The sequence below is a fragment of the Oncorhynchus clarkii genome, chromosome 19, assembly GCF_045791955.1.
Source record: "Oncorhynchus clarkii lewisi isolate Uvic-CL-2024 chromosome 19, UVic_Ocla_1.0, whole genome shotgun sequence".
NCBI classification, from domain to species: Eukaryota; Metazoa; Chordata; class Actinopteri; order Salmoniformes; family Salmonidae; genus Oncorhynchus; species Oncorhynchus clarkii.
This window is the reverse complement of record NC_092165.1, coordinates 52028561-52047926: the sequence shown is the minus strand read 5'-3', so window position 1 is coordinate 52047926 and position 19366 is coordinate 52028561. Positions and strand designations below refer to the sequence as shown.

General features: G+C 41.7%; 2 protein-coding genes across 9 annotated transcripts in view; both read right to left on the bottom strand.

Moving 5' to 3' along the window:
• LOC139375367 (kinase D-interacting substrate of 220 kDa B-like) overlaps window positions 1-13028 on the bottom strand; it is a 95424-nt gene extending 82396 nt beyond the window's left edge. For all 8 annotated transcript variants that reach the window (XM_071117080.1, XM_071117081.1, XM_071117082.1 and 5 more), the window contains exon 1: window positions 12836-13028. The gene's annotated coding sequence lies outside the window, so the exon portion shown is untranslated. The remainder of the gene's footprint in view (window positions 1-12835) is intronic.
• A 1954-nt stretch (window positions 13029-14982) lies between these two features.
• The window catches only part of LOC139375365 (lysophospholipid acyltransferase 2-like), a 77709-nt gene continuing 73325 nt past the window's right edge, over window positions 14983-19366 (bottom strand). The window contains exons 12-13 of the mRNA XM_071117079.1: window positions 18793-18944; window positions 14983-17683 (exon numbers count right to left, since the gene is read on the bottom strand). Coding sequence (XP_070973180.1) covers window positions 17497-17683; window positions 18793-18944 — 339 coding nt within the window. The 3' untranslated portion in view covers window positions 14983-17496. The remainder of the gene's footprint in view (window positions 17684-18792; window positions 18945-19366) is intronic.

The window sequence follows — 19366 nt, the reverse complement described above, 5'->3', positions numbered from 1 at the left end:
GACGTCAGAGTACAAAAATCAGTTAACCACCTAACTGAGGAACTCAATTTAACCTTGCACAATACCCTAGATGCAGTCGGTGCGACTGCATCTAGGGTATTGTGCAAGGTTAAATTGAGTTCCTCAAGCTTCCAGAAAATTGGAATGGAAATGGCGCCACACCAAACTGAAAGTCTTCCGACTAGCTTGGAAAGACAGTACCTTGCAGTATCGAAGAGCCCTCACTGCTGCTCGATCATACTATTTTTCTAACTTAATTGAGGAAAATACGTAGGATCAAGGGAGATACTCAAGTGTTTTAGGACTATATCTCTTGACACAATGATGAAAATAATCATGGCTTCAAGCTGCATACTGGGCCCTATTACAACTAAACTACTGAAAGAGCTGCTTCCTGTGCTTGGCCCTCCTATTTTGAACATAATAAATGGCTCTCTATCCACCGGATGTGTACCAAACTCACAAAACATGGCAGTAATAAAGCCTCTCTTGAAAAACTATTGGCCTATTTCGAATCTCCCATTCCTTTCAAATTTTTTAGAGAAAGCTGTTGCGCAGCAACTTGCTGAAGACAAACCATGTATACGAAACGCTTCAGTCTGGTTTTAGACCCCGTCACAGCACGGAGACTGCACTTGTGAAGGTAGTAAATTACCTTTTAATAATGGCATCAGACCGAGGCTCTGCATCTGTCCTCGTGCTCCTAGACATTAGTGTTGCTTTTGATACCATTGATCACCACATTATTTTGGAGAGATTGGAAACCCAAATTGGTCTACACGGACAAGTTCTGGCCTGGTTTAGATCTTATCTGCCAGAAAGATATCAGTTTGTCTCTGTGGATGGTTTGTCCTCTGACAAATCAACTGTAAATGTTGGTGTTCCTCAAGGTTCCATTTTAGGACCACTATTGTTTTCACTATATATTTTACCTCTTGGTGATGTCATTCGGAAACATAATGTTAACTTTCACTGCTATGCAGATGACACACAGCTGTACATTTCGATGAAACATGGTGAAGCCCCAAAATTGCCCTCCCTGGAAGCCTGTGTTTCAGACATAAGGAAGTGGATGGCTGAAAAACTTGGACAAAACAGAGATGCTTGTTCTAGGTCCCAAGAAACCAAGAGATCTTCTGTTGAATCTGACAATTAATCTTGATGGTTGTACAGTCATCTCAAATAAAACTGTGAAGGACCTCGGTGTTACTCTGGACCCTGATCTCTCTTTTGACGAACATATCAAGACTGTTTCAAGGACAGCTTTTTCCATCTACGTAACATTGCAAAGATCAGAAACTTTCTGTCCAAAAATGATGCAGAAAAATTCATCCATGCTTTTGTCACTTCTAGGTTAGACTACTGCAATGCTCTACTTTTCGGCTACCCGCACTAAAGCACTAAATAAACTTCAGTTAGTGCTAAACACGGCAGCTAGAATCTTGACTATAACCAACAAATTTGATCAAATTACTCCAGTGCTAGCCTCTCTGCACTGGCTTCCTGTTAAGGCAAGGGCTGATTTCAAGGTTTTACTGCTAACCTACAATGCATTACATGGACTTGCTCCTACCTATCTCTCTGATTTGGTCCTGCTGTACATACTTACACGTACGCTACGGTCACAAGACGCAGGCCTCCTAACTGTCCCTAGAATTTCTAAGCAAACAGCTGGAGGCAGGGCTTTCTCCTATAGAGCTCGATTTTTATGGAATGGTCTGCCTACCCATGTGAGAGACGCAGACTCGGTCTCAACCTTTAAGTCTTTATTAAAGACTAATCTCTTCAGTAGGTCCTATGATTGAGTGTAGTCTGGCCCAGGAGTGTGAAGGTGAACGGAAAGGCACTGGAGCAACGAACCACCCTTGCTGTCTCTGCCTGGCCGGTTCCCCTCTCTCCACTGGGATTCTCTGCCTCTAACCCTATTACAGGGGCTGAGTCACTGGCTTACTGATGCTCTTCGATGCCGTCCCTAGGAGGGGTGCGTCACTTGAGTGGGTTGAGTCACTGAGGTGATCTTTGTCAGATGTGTCAGATGTGTCCACAATGTCTCCCGACCCCACCTGTCTCAGCCTCCAGTATTTATGCTGCAGTAGTTTATGTGTCAGGGGGCTAGGGTCAGTCTGTTATATCTGGAGTATTTATCCTGTCTTATCTGGTGTCCTGTGTGAATTTAAGTATGCTCTCTCTAATTCTCTCTCGGAGGAGGAGGACCTGAGCCCTAGGACCATGCCCCTGGCCTGATGACTCCTTTCTGTCCCCAGTCCACCTGGCCGTGCTGCTGCTCCAGTTTCAACTGTTCTGCCTGCGGCTATGGAACCCTGACCTGTTCACTGGACATGCTACCTCCTAGACCTGCTGTTTTCAACTCTCTAGAGACAGCAGGAGCGGTAGAGATACTCTGAATGATCGGCTATGAAAAGCCAACTGACATTTACTCCTGAGATGCTGACCTGTTGCACCCTCGACATCCACTGTGATTATTATTATTTGACCATGCTGGTCATCTATGAACATTTGAACATCTTGGCCATGTTCTGTTATAATCTCCACCCATCACAGACAGAAGAGGACTGGCCACCCCTCACAGCCTGGTTCCTCTCTAGGTTTCTTCCGAGGTTCTGGCTTTTCTAGGGAGTTTTTCCTAGCCACCGTGCTTCTACACCTGCATTGCTTGCTGTTTGGGGTTTTAGGCTTGGTTTCTGTACAGCACTTTAAAATATCAGCTGATGTAAGAAGGGCTTTAAAAATAAATGTGATTTGATTTGATTTAGGCTCTAAAGCACATTCATACATGAGTCTACAACGACAAGTTGATGTTTTGGTTAAATGTCAGTCAATATGCTTATGAATGTGTTATGGCTTGTACATACATAGGCTTGAAGCCAAGCAATGTAAAAAAAAATGTGATGTCTGTTGTCCACTCGCTGCTTTCGGTCTTAAAGGATGGTATTTCTTTGAGCTTTAAGCTCAGAAATGTTATCAGTTGAAACAATGATCTCACTTGGTGGCAGCAAACAGTGAGAAGTGCAGACTTTCACTTGCATTTCACACGGACCTAATAAGGAAGGCAAAGTACATGAGACTGGGTAGCACCTCATTATGACAGCAGGCTATGGAGGACATGAGACTGGGCAGCAGCTCATTATGACAGCAGGCTATGGAGGACATGAGACTGGGTAGCACCTCATTATGACAGCAGGCTATGGAGGACATGAGACTGGGCAGCAGCTCATTATGACAGCAGGCTATGGAGGACATGAGACTGGGTAGCACCTCATTATGACAGCAGGCTATGGAGGACATGAGACTGGGCAGCAGCTCATTATGACAGCAGGCTATGGAGGACATGAGACTGGGTAGCACCTCATTATGGCAGCAGGCTATGGAGGACATGAGACTGGGCAGCAGCTCATTATGACAGCAGGCTATGGAGGACATGAGACTGGGCAGCAGCTCATTATGAAAGCAGGCTATGGAGGACATGAGACTGGGCAGCAGCTCATTATGACAGCAGGCTATGGAGGACATGAGACTGGGAAGCAGCTCATTATGACAGCAGGCTATGGAGGTCATGAGACTGGGAAGCAGCTCATTATGACAGCAGGCTATGGAGGACATGAGACTGGGCAGCAGCTCATTATGACAGCAGGCTATGGAGGACATGAGACTGGGCAGCAGCTCATTATGACAGCAGGCTATGGAGGACATGAGACTGGGCAGCAGCTCATTATGACAGCAGGCTATGGAGGACATGAGACTGGGCAGCAGCTCATTATGACAGCAGGCTATGGAGGACATGAGACTGGGCAGCAGCTCATTATGACAGCAGGCTATGGAGGACATGAGACTGGGCAGCAAAAAATACAGCCCAATACAATACTGAGATAAGCTTCATTGTTGAAGGCAAAGAATAGGCCTAAAGCCTGTTAAAAGAAAGATTAGCTAGCTACTTAATTGGCAGTCATGGACCTACTAGCCTATAAAGTGTCCCAATGTCTGCTGCGTAGGCTAGGTTATGTCAAAATGTGCTGTCCGTTCTTAACTTTGAATTGTAGGTCTACTTTTCGATCCAGTCGTAACCTATATGTAGTGGTCTATTACACAAGGGCAGGGTCTAGGCCTAACATGCCAATTTCCTTTCACTTTCTGCAATTCATATGGTCTAATGCTCAAGTCCGAGGCAATGGGACGGTAGGCGGTCATTAGACCTTAGACTACATAGCATGATTGACTTGAAATAATACTCCAACAAATGAGATAGGGAAAACTTTTAAGGTTGGCTTGGCTAAGTGGAGACTGAGTGTTGCCACGACTTGCAGAACTATGCGGTACACTCTTAGAAAAAAAAGGTGCTATGTAAAACCTAAAAGGATTATTTGGCTGTCCCCATAGGAGAACCCTTTGAAGAACCCTTTTTGGTTCTAAGTAGAACCCTTTTGGGTTCCATGTAGAATTCTTTCCAGAGGGCTTTACATGCAACTCAAGAGTTCTACCGAGAACTAAAAAGGGTTCTACCTAGAACCAAAAAGGGTTCTCCCATGGGCACAGCCCTCTTGGAAACTTTTTTTCTAAGAGTTTATGCTCAATTAAATAAATTCCCAAATTAGCATAATATTAAGCAAAATTATGAATTTCAACCCAAGACAAAAAAAAGAGACAAAAAGGTCTTCATTTGGCAATGCAGCCTGACAATCTATGCCTAAACAAAAAAATATTCATTTAAGACTACAAAAATGTAAATACTGGTTGTAATACGATTGTAAAAAATAAGCATGTTTTGAGAACCAGTGACTGGCTAAGTTGGTCTGCCACAAAAGAGCAGATGAAGAAATTGAATCAGTCAACACGTCTCTATTCAACCTCAATTATCTGCCCATACATAACTCTAAAGAAAGTATGGCTAGGTTAACAGGCTCTGTTAAAATAAAAAAAAGAAGGTCTATAATACATTTTCTCTCCGATCAGATCATTCTGTCACACACAAATGAGTAGAGCCTTTGTTTACAGTTCAGTTGTTGAGGCAACAGGAACCTGCTGAGCTGACACACCCTCATGTGCCTCAGAGGCAGCACAGCTGCTATAGGCAGTGCCAAAGATTAGACATAGTGACACCAGGCAACAATCAATGAACCTCAAGGATTCTCTGCACGTAGTACTGAGTGAGGAGGCTCACCACTTCACCTCATCCACTACCATTGCAAAACAGAAGCCAACAAAAGACCAACAAAGAAACGCCAAGAGGTAGCCTAAGACAAGTATACTAAATAGTCTTAGTAGTACACAGGCCTCAAACATAGCAATGAGCAAAGCAATGAGCAAAGTAATTTAACAAAGAACTAAGTGACTTACCTTTATGTAAAATGTCAGTTTGACTGCACTGAATGGCAATGGTAGTTCTTCAATTACTGTCCCTCAGCCAAACTGACTGAGTATCAACAAGCGTTGCCTAGGCTCCACATCCCTCCCTGTCCCTGACTGTCACGAATAATTGATGAGCAGGCAGAGCAACGCCCCAACCCCTCTCCAACACAATAGACACACGCCCCTATTACCATACATGACATGACCTACTGTTGCAACAATAGAGTTGTATGGGTACAGGCTTTAGATGTGAATGTAGGTATATTGAACTGTTTAGGCTATACATTCATGTAAAAATAAAAATTAACATAGGAATCAACGAGAAAATATAATGAGCATTAATTGTCACTGAATGCATCTTTTGTCAGCTTAAAAAAAGTGATGTTTCAATGATGCAACGATCAAATACTAATTGATCAATAAATATTACTTTCTCATGCACATTTACAACAAAAAAAGTAGGCAAATAAGTGTTAAAAATATATTTTCAGTTGTTTAACACTTGTTTGGTTACTACATGATTCCATGTGTGTTATTTCATAGTTTTGATGTTTTCACTTTTATTCTACATTGTAGAACATAGTAAAAAGAAAAGAAAACCCCTGGAATGAGAAGGTGTGTCTAAACTTTTGACTGGTCCTGTAGGTCCAGGTCCAAATGCCACAAGAAGGACAAGGTTAAAGGGATACTTTTGGATTTTGGAAATGAGGCCCGTTATCGACAGTACTTTCCAGACAAACTTGTGGATACTATTTTTATGTCTCTGTGTCCAGTATGAAGGAAGATTGAAGTATACAGTGGGGCAAAAAAGTATTTAGTCAGCCACCAATTGTGCAAGTTCTCCCACTTAAAAAGATGAGAGAGGCCTGTAATTTTCATCATAGGTACACTTCAACTATGACAGACAAAATGAGAAAAAAAAATCCTGAAAATCACATTGTAGGATTTTTAATGACTTTATTTGCAAATTATGATGGAAAGTAAGTATTTGGTCACCTACAAACAAGCAAGATTTCTGGCTCTCACAGACCTGTAACTTCTTCTTTAAGAGGCTCCTCTGTCCTCCACTCGTTACCTGTATTAATGGCACCTGTTTGAACTTGTTATCAGTATAAAAGACACCTGTCCACAACCTCAAACAGTCACACTCCAAACTCCACTATGGCCAAGACCAAAGAGCTGTCAAAGGACACCAGAAACAAAATTGTAGACCTGCACCAGGCTGGGAAAACTGAATCTGCAATAGGTAAGCAGCTTGGTTTGAAGAAATCAACTGTGGGAGCAATTATTAGGAAATGGAAGACATACAAGACCACTGATAATCTCCCTCAATCTGGGGCTCCATGCAAGATCTCACCCCGTGGGGTCAAAATGATCACAAGAACGGTGAGCAAAAATCCCAGAACCACACGGGGGGACCTAGTGAATGACCTGCAGAGAGCTGCGACCAAAGTAACAAAGCCTACCATCAGTAACACACTACGCCGCCAGGGACTCAAATCCTGCAGTGCCAGATGTGTCCCCCTGCTTAAGCCAGTACATGTCCAGGCCCGTCTGAAGTTTGCTAGAGAGCATTTGGATGATCCAGAAGAAGATTAGGAGAATGTCATATGGTCAGATGAAACCAAAATATAACTTTTTGGTAAAAACTCAACTTGTCGTGTTTGGAGGACAAAGAATGCTGAGTTGCATCCAAAGAACTGTGTATCCACAAGTTCATCTGACACTGGGGTAGTAGATAAAGGGCCTCATTGCCAAAATCCTTAAGTATCCCTTTAAGACTATCTCCCGACATCAACCTCATACCTCTGCTATGTGTGCACTGCTGGCGGGAGAGATTAAGTTCCAAGATCTCTAAATGTAACCAGTAAGCTCGTTATAGCCTGTCTGTGGAGGTGAAACTGCTGAGGATATGTTTCCATGGGATGTGTTGCTCACAACAAGGTCTTATTTCTGGAACAGCAGAGGGACAAGGGTCAAACAGCTTAGAATAAAATGTATCTGAATACAGCCTATGTACAGAGAAATATAGCCCGAATACAGCCTATGTACAGAAATATAGCCCGAATACAGCCTATGTACAGAGAAATATAGCCTGAATACAGCCTTTGTACAGATAAATATTTCTTCATTGGGTCAAGGCGTAACATATAAATTAAGAATCATAGTAGCATCGCAGCGCTAGCTGTGTCACCAGAGACTCTGGGTTCGAGCCCAGGTTCTGTCGCAGCCGGCTGCGACCGGGTGTCCGTGGGGCGACGCACAATTGGCCTAGCGTCGTCCGGGTTAGGGAGGGTTTGGCCGGTAGGGATATCCTTGTCTCTTCGCGCACCAGCGACTCCTGTGGCGGGCCGGGCGCAGTGCATGCTAACCAAGGTTGCCAGGTGCACAGTGTTTCCTCCGACACATTGGTGTGGCTGGCTTTCGGGTTGGATGCGCGCTGTGTTAAGAAGCAGTGCGGCTTGGTTGGGTTGTGTTTTGGAGGACGCATGGCTTTCGACCTTCGTCTCTCCCGAGCCCGTACGGGAGTTGTAGCGATGAGACAAGATAGTAATTACTAACAATTGGATACCACGAAATTGGGGAGAAAAAGGGGGTGTAAAAAAATCATAATAGACTAGGCTATATAATGGCAGGGCTCTACATTGAAATGTTTTTTTAGGAGTACACGTGATCCTAAGCTGAAAAATGTAGGAGCTAGAGGTCGACCGGTTAATTAGGGCTGATTTCAAGTTCACAACAATCGGTAATCTGCATTTTTGGATGCCGATTATGGCCGATTATATTGCAATCCACGAGGAGACTGCGTGTCAGGCTGACCACCTGTTACGCGAGTGCAGCAAGGAGCCATGGTAAGCTGCTAGCTAGCATTAAACTTATCTTATAAAAAACAATCAATCTTAACATAATCACTAGTTAACAAACACATGGTTGATGATAATACTAGTTTTACTAGCTTGTCCTGCGTTGCATATAATCAATGCGGTGCCTGAAATTGTGTTACTTCTCTTGCGTTCAGTGTAAGCAGAGTCAGGGTATATGCAGCAGTTTGGGTCGCCTGGCTCGTTGCGAACTGTGTGAAGACCATTCTTCCTAACAAAGACCGTAATTCATTTTCCAGAACTTTACATAATTATGACATAACATTGAAGGTTGTGCAATGTAAACAGCAATATTTAGACTTAGGGTTGCAACCCGTTCTAACGGTTCCGTATTTCACTGAAAGAATAAACGTTTTGTTTTCGAAATTATAGTTTCCGGATTTGACCATATTAACCACCTAAGGCTCATCATATTTCTGTGTGTTTATTATATTATATTTAAGTCTATGATTTGATATTTGATAGAGCAGTCTGACTGAGCGGTGGTAGGCAGCAGCAGGCTCGTAAGCATTCATTCCAACTGCACTTTCCTCCGTTTGCCAGCAGCTTTTCACAATGCTTGAAGCACAGCGCTATTTATGACTTCAAGCCTATCAACTTCCGAGATTAGGCTGGCAATACTATAGTGCCTATAAGAACATCCAATAGTCAAAGATATAGGAAATACAAATGGTATAGAGAGAAATAGTCCTATAATAACTACAACCTAAAACTTCTTAACTGGGAATATTGAAGACTCATGTTAAAAGGAACTACCAGCTTTCATATGTTCTCATGTTCTGAGCAAGGAACTTAAATGTTAGCTTTCTTACATGACACATATTGCACTTTTACTTTCTTCTCCAACACTGTGTTTTTGCATTATTTAATTTTTGCATTGTTTCATTATTTATTTGAAACTAAATTGATTTCATTCATGTATTAAGTCAAAATAAAAAGTGCTCATTGTTCATTCTGTAATATATATAAAAATTGTCCGATTAATCGGTATCGGCTTGTTTTTGGTCCTCCAATAAATTGGTATCGGTGTTGAAAAATCATAAATCGGTCGACCTCTAGTAGGAGCACATAAAGACATTTAGGAGCACAATGAAAAATATTTGAGGTATTAATGATAAGCATTGCCAGCAATTACACAATACCGTTTTATTCCCCTAGGGGCACTAGTGCGCCCAAATAAAAATTCCAGGTAGCAGAGTTGAATATTTAGGAGCAAATGTGGCCAAAATGGTAGCCCTGTATAGCCCTGAATTGCTGTTTTAATATGCCAATATACAGTACCTCATAGCTAGCAGATTGTAACAGGCTAATATAATGCTCCATTAGCCATTACAGGATAGTTAGGGGAGAGTGGGTTAAGTTGAGCCATTTTTTTTTACATTCGGCATCACTCAGTCAAGGGAAATATAGCATTCTTTCTAACGAAGATATCCACATATATTTCAGGATGTTATGTTTCCCTGGAAATAAATTAGAATTAATGTAAAAATTAAAGTTTTGAAAACATAGCCTGTTTTGGCACAATTTACCACGGGTATAAGGTCATTTGAGCTGCTGGACAGGGTAAATTATGCCGCCTACACATTTCTGTACTGAATTAAATATTACCACCACCTTTTTAAAACCATAGCTTGGTTTCCATCCCAATTGGCAACAGATTTTCATGCAAATACTCTTACATCTGCATCAAAACAATATGCACATTTTCCCACCAGAGATGTGTGTCCATCAAAATGACTTGTTGTGGAAAAAAGGCAGTGCGTGATTAAGTAGTGCACAGAAAAATAACTTTTGCGGTTAAATTCCCTTGTACCAATAAAATATACTATTTAAAATGAGTTTCCATTGCATTTTTAACTGTGCTGATGGTTTTGTCCCCCACAAAAATTGCACTTTCACCACCCTGTGAAGTTCATCATCATTTATTTCATCTGTAGCCTAAAAAATTGGATGGTTTCCCAAGTCATAGTGGGAGAACCACAAAACAAGTCATTGCGTGACTACAAGTTTAATTCGATATGATGGTTATTATATCTATATTTGCATTTAACGACATTTCCACCGCCATTTCTCACATAATTATCAGACACAAAAACGTGCCACCATGTCTAGCGTATTTAGTTTTGTCACTTTTGAAGACACAATCTCAAGAACACAGTACAAATATGAGAAAAAATATGAAAATATGTCTGAATTATTTTAGATTACTGGCTATAAATCCAACTCTAAACGTGCTACAGCGATGAAACCACTCTCTCCTTCTACATTACAATGTTTTTTTTATTGACTTAACCTTTATTTAACTAGGCAAGTCAGTTAAGAACAAATAGTTATTTATCGTGACGGCCTACCAAGGCAAAATGCCTTCTGCGGGGCCGGGATTAAAAATAAATAAAATATAAATATAGGACAAAACACACATTATGACGACAAGAGAGACAACTCAACACTACATGAAGAGACCTAAGACAACAACACAGCATGGTAGCAACACAACATGGTAGCAGCACAAAACATATCACAAGGACAGAAGGAAGAGACAACAATACATCATGCAAGCAGCCACAGCAGTCATTAAGAGTGTCCATGTCTGATTCTTTGAATTAAGAGATTGAGATGAAACTGTCCAGTTTGAGTGTTTGTTGCAGCTCGTTCTAGTCACTAGCTGCAGCGAGGTAAAAAGAGGAGCGACCCAGGGATGTGTGCTTTGGGGATCTTTAACAGAATGTGACTGGCAGAACGGGTGTTGTATGTGGAGGATGAGGGCTGCAGAAGATACAGTTGATGTCAGAAGTTTACATACACCTTAGCCAAATACATTTAAACTCAATTTTTCACAATTCCTGACATTAAATCCTAGTAAAAATTCCTTATCTCAGGTCAGTTAGGATCCCCACTTTATTTTAAGAATGTGAAATGTCAGAATAATAGTAGAGAGAATGATTTATTTCAGCTTTTATTTCTTTCATCACATTCCCAGTGGGCCAGACGTTTACATACTAATTGAGTGTATTTGGTAGCATTGCCTTTAAATTGTTTAACTTGGGTCAAATGTTTTGGGTAGCCTTCCACAAGCTTCACACAATAAGTTGGGTGAATTTTGGCTCATTCCTACTGAGAGCTGGTAACTGAGTCAGGTTTGTAGGCCTCCTTGCTCGCACACGCTTTTTCAGTTCTGACCACACATTTTCTATGGGATTGAGGTCAAGGTTTGCTGTGGTAGCCATGCTGGTTAAGTGTGCCTTGAATTCTAAATAAATCCCAGACAGTGTCATCAGCAAAGCACTCCCACACACCTCCTCCTCCATGCTTTACTGTGGGAACGACACATGCAGAGATCATCCGTTCACCCACACCGCGTCTCACAAAGACACGGCGGTTGGAAGCAAAAATCTCACATTTGGATTCCAGACCAAAGGACAAATTTCCACCGGTCTAATGTACATTGCTCATGTTTCTTTGTTCAAGCAAGTCTCTTCTTATTATTGGTGTCCTTTAGTAGTGGTTTCTTTGCAGCAATTTGACCACGAAGGCCTGATTCACGCAGTCTCCTCTGAACAGTTGACGTTGAGATGTGTCTGTTCCTTGAATTCTGTGAAGCATTTATTTGGGCTGCAATTTCTGAGGCTGGTAACTTTAATGAACTCATCCTCCGCAGCAGAGGTAAAGCTGGGTCTTCCAATCCTGTGGCGGTCCTCATGAGACAGTTTCATCATAGCAAAGGTAACTCTGGGTCTTCCTTTCCTGTGGGTGTCCTCATGAGACAGTTTCATCACAGCAGAGGTAACTTGGGGTCTTCCTTTCCTGTGGGTGTCCTCATGAGACAGTTTCATCATAGCTCTTGATGGTTTTTGCCACTGCACTTGAAGATACTTTCAAAGTTCTTGAAATGTTCCTTATTGACTGACCTTCATGTATTCAAGGAATGATGGACTGCCGTTTCTCTTTGCTTATTTGAGCTGTTCTTGCCATAATATGGACTTGGTCTTTTACCAAATAGGGCTATCTTCTGTATACCCCCTACCTTGTCACAACACAACTGATTGGCTCAAACGCATTATGAAGGAAAGAAATTCCACAAATGAACAAGGCACACCTGTTAATTGAAATGCATTCCAGGTGACTTCCTCATGAAGCGGGTTGAGAGAATGACAAGAGTGTGCAAAGCTGTCTCAAGGCAAAGGGTGGCTATTTGCAGATTCTCAAATATAAAATATATTTTGATTTGTTCAACCCTTTTTTGGTTACTACATGATTCTATGTGTTATTTCAGTTGATGTCTTCACTATTGTTCTACAATGTAGAAAACAGTCAAAATAAAGGGAACCCCCAGGAATGAGTAGATGTGTCCAAACTTTTGACTGGTACTGTGTGTGTACACACACACACACACACACACACACACACACACACACACACATATATATAGTATGTCTTTATAGGGGACTCTTATTTTGGAGGGGAAAGAATCTGCCCTCGTGCTGCCAGCATCACTAATATCATAGACAGAAGGGGTTCTAATATCCTGCTGAGGCTAACTAGCTACCATGCTTGCTAATCACAAACACCCAGGTTGCTTCGAATCTTACCTTTTAGGAGTAATAAAACAATACAGCGTCCCCTCGTCCAAGCTGGGTTACACTGTGCTTCCTTTTTTACTTTCCAACGTTCAGTTTGACTGTTTTGACACCACAACCATCTTGTAATTTTCAGGCATGTTAAATCAGCTAAGAACATTTGACGATTTGAGTGGCTTGTCAAATCTCCGCCTACTATTACAGTGAAGGCGTGGCATGGTAAAAAGTTTGCAAAAAAAAGTGTCAACAGCTGCACGGTGCACGCAGCCGCAGTACGCATTTACCTTACGGGTCAAAGTTTCACCGCCTCATCTATCGTTGTTCAAGGCTAGAAGTGTGTTGTTCAACACTGGCATGCTTTACCATGTAATCTAGTTAATTGATATGCCTACATTACATTGCATAACCAATAAATAAATAATTACCACGAAACGTATATAATCAGCTGGTTTAATCAGTAGGCTACTGCCAAGAAACATACATCAACACAGTCAAGATATATAACTGAAACATTTAGACAAAACAAAAATACATCGGCCCATGTCCCAACAGCCACAGACGTTTACAAAGAAAGCATTATTACAAGAAAGTATAAAAGTGGTCAGTGCTTCACAGTGTTGACAAAAGTGACCAACTTGACACCACCCCCACGTTTCGTGAATAATAAATAAATAAAAAAACAGCCATTTATTAAAAATGATACTCTTATTTAAACAAAGATAGCCTAAAGAACAGCCAGGTGAATTCAGGAAAGGCAAATTTGGTATGACTGTTATTTTAATTTCACACGTGGCATTGGAAGTGAACTAAAGCAAAACACATTTTAAAAAACAAAACGGCAGAATAGGAGACTGAATATTCCTCACTCAACCTTCTCAAAACCAGGTCAGTGTATAGTAGATTAGAAAGATCCTCCAATAAAATTTTAATCCAAATGAACTAACTTTTAAGAATGCTAGCACAAACTGGAAAGCAAGCAGTGTAAACAGTAAAGGGTAGAAAGGTCACTCACAAATCTCCTCCTCAGCTGAAGTGAAGAAAGATGCACAGAAAGGCATTGTAAAAAATAATACAATTGGTTATTCATTGTGTATTTATTTATTCCTTGTCACTATTTCTATTATATATATATATTTTTTTAAATCTAATATTTAACTCCGCATTGTTGGAAAAGGACCTGTAAGTAAGCATTTCACTGTTAGTCTACACCGGTTGTCTATGAAGCGTGACAGATAAAATTTGATATCATCAACACATCCCAATGTCTGGATTCTTGGAATAAGAGTCATTTGCATTATACAATCTACTGAATAATGATAGCTAATGCCGGGGAGAGGACTTGGTGGAAATATTCCAAATATGATCTAGAACTGCTATAGCATTCAGAGCCGTGTTTACTGACACGTAAGTATTATTAGCAGTCGTGTGGTCCTGTCCTCTGATGGTGGCAGACGGTGAGATCAGACAAATGTGTGGCGTCTTTCACGCATTTCCAAAACTCTGCATTTTACCATAGACATGACTGTTCAAAACAAATGCTTCCAAGTTTAATAAAGGGACAAATGTGACAAATATACAGAACCTCCCTCACACACACACACACAAATATAAAGCAGAGGATTCTTCTTTGTTTTAGGTTGGGAAATGAGAGGGATCTCTTAGACCCAGATTTCAAGCTTTTTCATTTCCACTGTGCTTCTGATTAGGTGCAGGCCAGTGACGTTCTTTCCAGAGACCTAGAGGGTCAGAGTCGGACCCTTTTTATGGTGTATCTCAAATAGTCCAAAGTGGCGTAATCTTCTTTCCTCCATCAAAACCAATTTAAAAGAACTGGATTTGTGAACGCTTGGCTGGTATCAATGGTAGAGCTCTACAATAGTGCTTTCACCGGGCCTATACTTTCAGACTAGTGAGGATGAAGGGAAGGAGACAAGGAATGGAAGCCATGCAGGACTATTGGGATGCACCCTAACACATCCCTGTCAAATTATCCCATGAGGATAAAGTATTTCTATCCACGCTGTGAATCCCCATCCCTTTTTTTGCCTTCTCCCCCTTGCATTTCCCTGGCAACTTCCCTGTGTAGCACTCCACACTCACATTCCTATCAAAAGTGCAAAAGAAGGAGTGAGAAGACTCTCTGGTTTTAAATCTCTGCATTAGTGTTAAAAAAAAAGTTTTTTTATTTGACATAAAATCTGTTTTTTTTTCTCCAAAGGACTTATACAAATCTTCTGTTAAATTCTTTCTAGACACAAAAATAACAATGATATTTTCACATAGGTATATGGGCCGTTTATGACTTGGCACTTTGGACATATGGAGCAGTTTGGATTTATCTGCTGGTTTGGGGTAGCCTGGATAAACCACACAATGTTGCACAAACAATTGCGAGCATAGTGTTCAGTCTAGTTTAACCAGGCTAGATTTGGGTGGCCATGCAGTGCAATTTTCAACTAGTTGGTAAAGGTAGCATCCCTTTCCTTTCATCAGGCCTTGGCTACAAATACACTCATAGACCACGTGAACATCTAGAAAATCACATAAATACACAATTTATGGAAGGAGTATGCACATGTTAGAAAAACAAGATGAAGATTACATTGGAAAACACAAATCTGCTGCATTGTTACTCATGATCACAAAAGAAAGCTCCCAAAACTGGTTCATTGGCTGCCATTTTGGTTGTACTACGGTACTAATCCAAGTCTTACCATCTAATAAATGCTGTGTGGTCAAAAAGATGTTAAATGGCTGCCTGCACTGTATGAAATGGAATGTTCCATACCAGGGGAAGACTGCCAGATGGGCTGGTCCATTTTAAGCCCAGTGGGCCTGTGTAACTTTTTTTTTTTTTTGTTGCTCAAAATGACAATTATCTGGCTAACAATGGGGACTTCAAGGAAAGAAATGGGCCGGTGTGGGGACCTCGAGGAGTGTTAGAAACGCCATGGCCGATTTCTCGTCCCAGTACGCCCTTGTCCATACCTCTGCAGAAACAGGGCGCTGTCGAACCTTAGCCTACACGCGCTCTGGTTATGCTCATGGGCGGTCCTCTGCACCACAATAAACACCCCCCTCATAGAAGAGTTGGTTGGACCCAGCAGATGTATCTCTTACCCCAGTGGTTCCCACATTACAGTAATGATGGAACCTCTTGGGTTGTTGCTTATGTCTGGGATATGGCTTGGAATATGATTATGTTTATTAAGGGGGTCACAAAACAATTGAGCATACGAGTTATGCTTCATAATTGGAGCATAAGAATTAAGCATTAAGCAAGTAAGCATTTAGTTGGATGGTGTATACCATGTGTATCCTGTACATATGATTAATAAAAACTTGAAACATAAATGTTAATTTTTTCCATTATTCCCAAATAATATTACATACAGTAGGTTTCCCAAACGTCAAACACATATTGCCCAACCTTTAGTGTTACTGAAAGGTAATTCAGACACATCCAAGTTAGCTTCATTTGGACTACAGTGTAGCTCTGTAGCTTTAGAAACATAATTTACTTTACAGTTAAGGTTCAGTTATTGTGATATTAATCATCACATCCTATATCTGATTACTCATACAGTATGGTCACAATACAGTTGGTTGCATTTCATTTAGAGGCTATGGATTCAAAAACTAATAGAGGAAGATTTTTATTTAATGAACTTTTCAGAAAGTAAATCTAACATAGTAGTAGATTTCAAACCACTTTAACAGTACTGAACTTGTAACGGATGCTACAGAGGTAGGCAAGACATCCAAACCTAAAGGAAACCTACAGTTTGTAATCAATTACAGTAGGAAATTAAACCCATGTCAAAAAAGCCCTTAAAAACAATTAATCTAAATCAACAGTCACCGTGAATACAACTTATTTTGTAATGCACCCACATTTCTATAGAAGGAGTATCATTCCAAAAAAGCAGCAGATATGAAAAAAATTAAACAAAAGTGACAGTAATCAAACAATGCTTAGAAGATCCTAAGGCGGCCTGCTTGGAGTTGGCATCAGACAAAAGTTATATTTCTTTCATATATTTCTCTCACTTATCTACCACGCCTCTCTTTCTAGTAGAGGTTACATCCTTTTCGGACAGTGACAAAAACCCTCTAAATACATGTCTGACTAGCCTGTATAGCGCCCTCTACATGGCGGAGGTCCTACTACAACTGCTTCATTTCCCAACACCACAAGATCTCCCCTCAACACAACCATTCTCACCCTGCAGAATATGCACCTAGCCTGGCCGCTAACCTGCTAGCAGTACATAGAGGGTTTAAGGCAACTTCAGAGTCTTCGGCATTCTGTCGATTAGCATTGCACCGTTAGCATCATCGCTAATGTCATTATTTTCGCTCATTAGATCCTAGCCATTTGGTGGCCCTCAGATACCACTCTCTCTATCCATTCCTCACATTTCTTCTCATTTCTCCAAAACATGATTTGCGGTCTTTCCTCGCTACTGGCAGGGTTGACGGGTTGTTGTTGTTGGTTGTTGTTATTTGTGTTTGTTATTGTCGGTTATGCCGGTGTTCTTGTCAATTTTTTTGGTTCTTTGTGGTCTCAAAGAATTGCCGCACTTTGTCTCAGTGTTCGAGCAGAGTTCTGTTCTCTCTGTGCCGGTTGTTTGAGCGCTGAGGTGTGGTGGGGAGGGGCATCCTCCTAGGTCTCATGTGGCTTTGTGTTTCTGGTTGCAGTTGTTGTCTGTGATGGAGTGGCTGTTGTGGTCTTCAGTCAACCCCCCCTGTAGGCTGTTCTGCTGCTGTTGCTCCTCCTTGATGCGGAGGTGCCGGGGCTTCACTGGAAGGGCTAACACAAGCACCAGGCAGGCTATGTGTATGCAGTAGTACCATGACCTGGAAAGAGAGGATCAATCAATCAGTGAATCAATGAAGATGTCATCCGTTCCGTATAGCACTGTTCACAAATGCATGTGTCACATAACCACCATCAAGGCCTAAGCCCCTGAAAGAACAGGCCAAGGAGAGTTTTCTATGTAGCGTAAAGATTCCAGAGGAGTTCAAAAAGTTCCTGTGAATACAAATTACTTGTAATCATTATGGGTGAACAAGTCCTGACAAGTTATTCTAGCTAATCCTAATGGGAAAGAAAATCCTGCCCGCTATGTACCAACAGTCAGTGTATTTGTGACTGTGGGATTATTAAAGTCCACACCGGTCAGCAGCACAGTGGACCATTAAACCCTAAAACAGAAGACCATGTCCTCAAGCCACCTCATGGCTTCGGACTAGGTCTCACTTCCTCCCTCCCTCCATTCAAGCAGCCAGCCAGCCAGCCACTAAAACTCTCCTGTTTAATAACTGGGGTTTATATGCCTCTCAGCCTGGCAGATTTAACAACCTTCCGCAAAATGACACCGTAGATGTGCTTCTATTTCACTGAAGTGCCCTGATCACATATAGCCCCTGTATTTCTCCCCGTCAAACGTCCCGGTCTTCTAGTCGTTAAGCTGTCTCGTTAACAGTTTGAAGCTGACGGAGGCCACAAAGAAAGTGGAACGGAGGTTATTCTCTGTGCCGTGTCCCTGTCTGTGCCGTGTCCCTGTCTGTGCCGTGTCCCTGTCTGTGCCGTGTCCCTGTCTGTGCCGTGTCCCTGTCTGTGCCGTGTCCCTGTCTGTGCCGTGTCCCTGTCTGTGCCGTGTCCCTGTCTGTGCCGTGTCCCTCTCTGTGCCGTGTCCCTCTCTGTGCCGTGTCCCTCTCTGTGCCGTGTCCCTGTCTGTGCCGTGTCCCTGTCTGTGCCGTGTCCCTGTCTGACAGGGGTTTTAAACTTAGTGGTGCTTCCCACATTTCCTAGGACCCAGCCATGAACATTTGTAGTCTACACAAGCATCAATAAAGTTACACTGTTTTGACTATACACTGTTACATATAACATAACTTCTTACATATGTATTACATTTCAAAAGAGCTGGTAGAGCATGTGGAATATCAGTAATGCCACTCACCTGTAGAACTTGAGTGACGGCCCAACGGCCAACAGAACGAATGGCACCACCGTGTAGCAGATGGCGATCTGAGTCCCCGCCCACGTGATGACATCGTAGATGCTCCTGTGTGTCGTTGAACCCAAGAAGTAGGGTCTGATGTTGTGTCTTAGCTGGAAGTGAGCCACAGGAAGAAATTGTGAAAAAGTCAATGCAACATAATGTTTTAAGATACAGAAAGTAACAATAAGGATTGCATAAATCAGAGAAGACGCAATGGAGGTTAGAGAAGATGGGCCAGTTACATCTCCAGGAACAAGTCAACACAAATCAGCTTTCAAACTTAAATGGCCTCTTGTAGCCTTTATAAACTAACTCCTAACAAGAAGTTGACTGACCCAGTTCTTTATACTACATGAACAGAAGCAATCAACTTGGACAGCCATCATTACTGAATAGCTCACCCATGACCAGTGTTTAGAATGCATTTTAGTATCAATATGAATCTAGAGTTTTATCTTTCTGAAATTAATTTTCAGGATATCGTGGCTGCGTTGCGATTCACTACCATTCTCACCAAGGTTTGTACTCACTT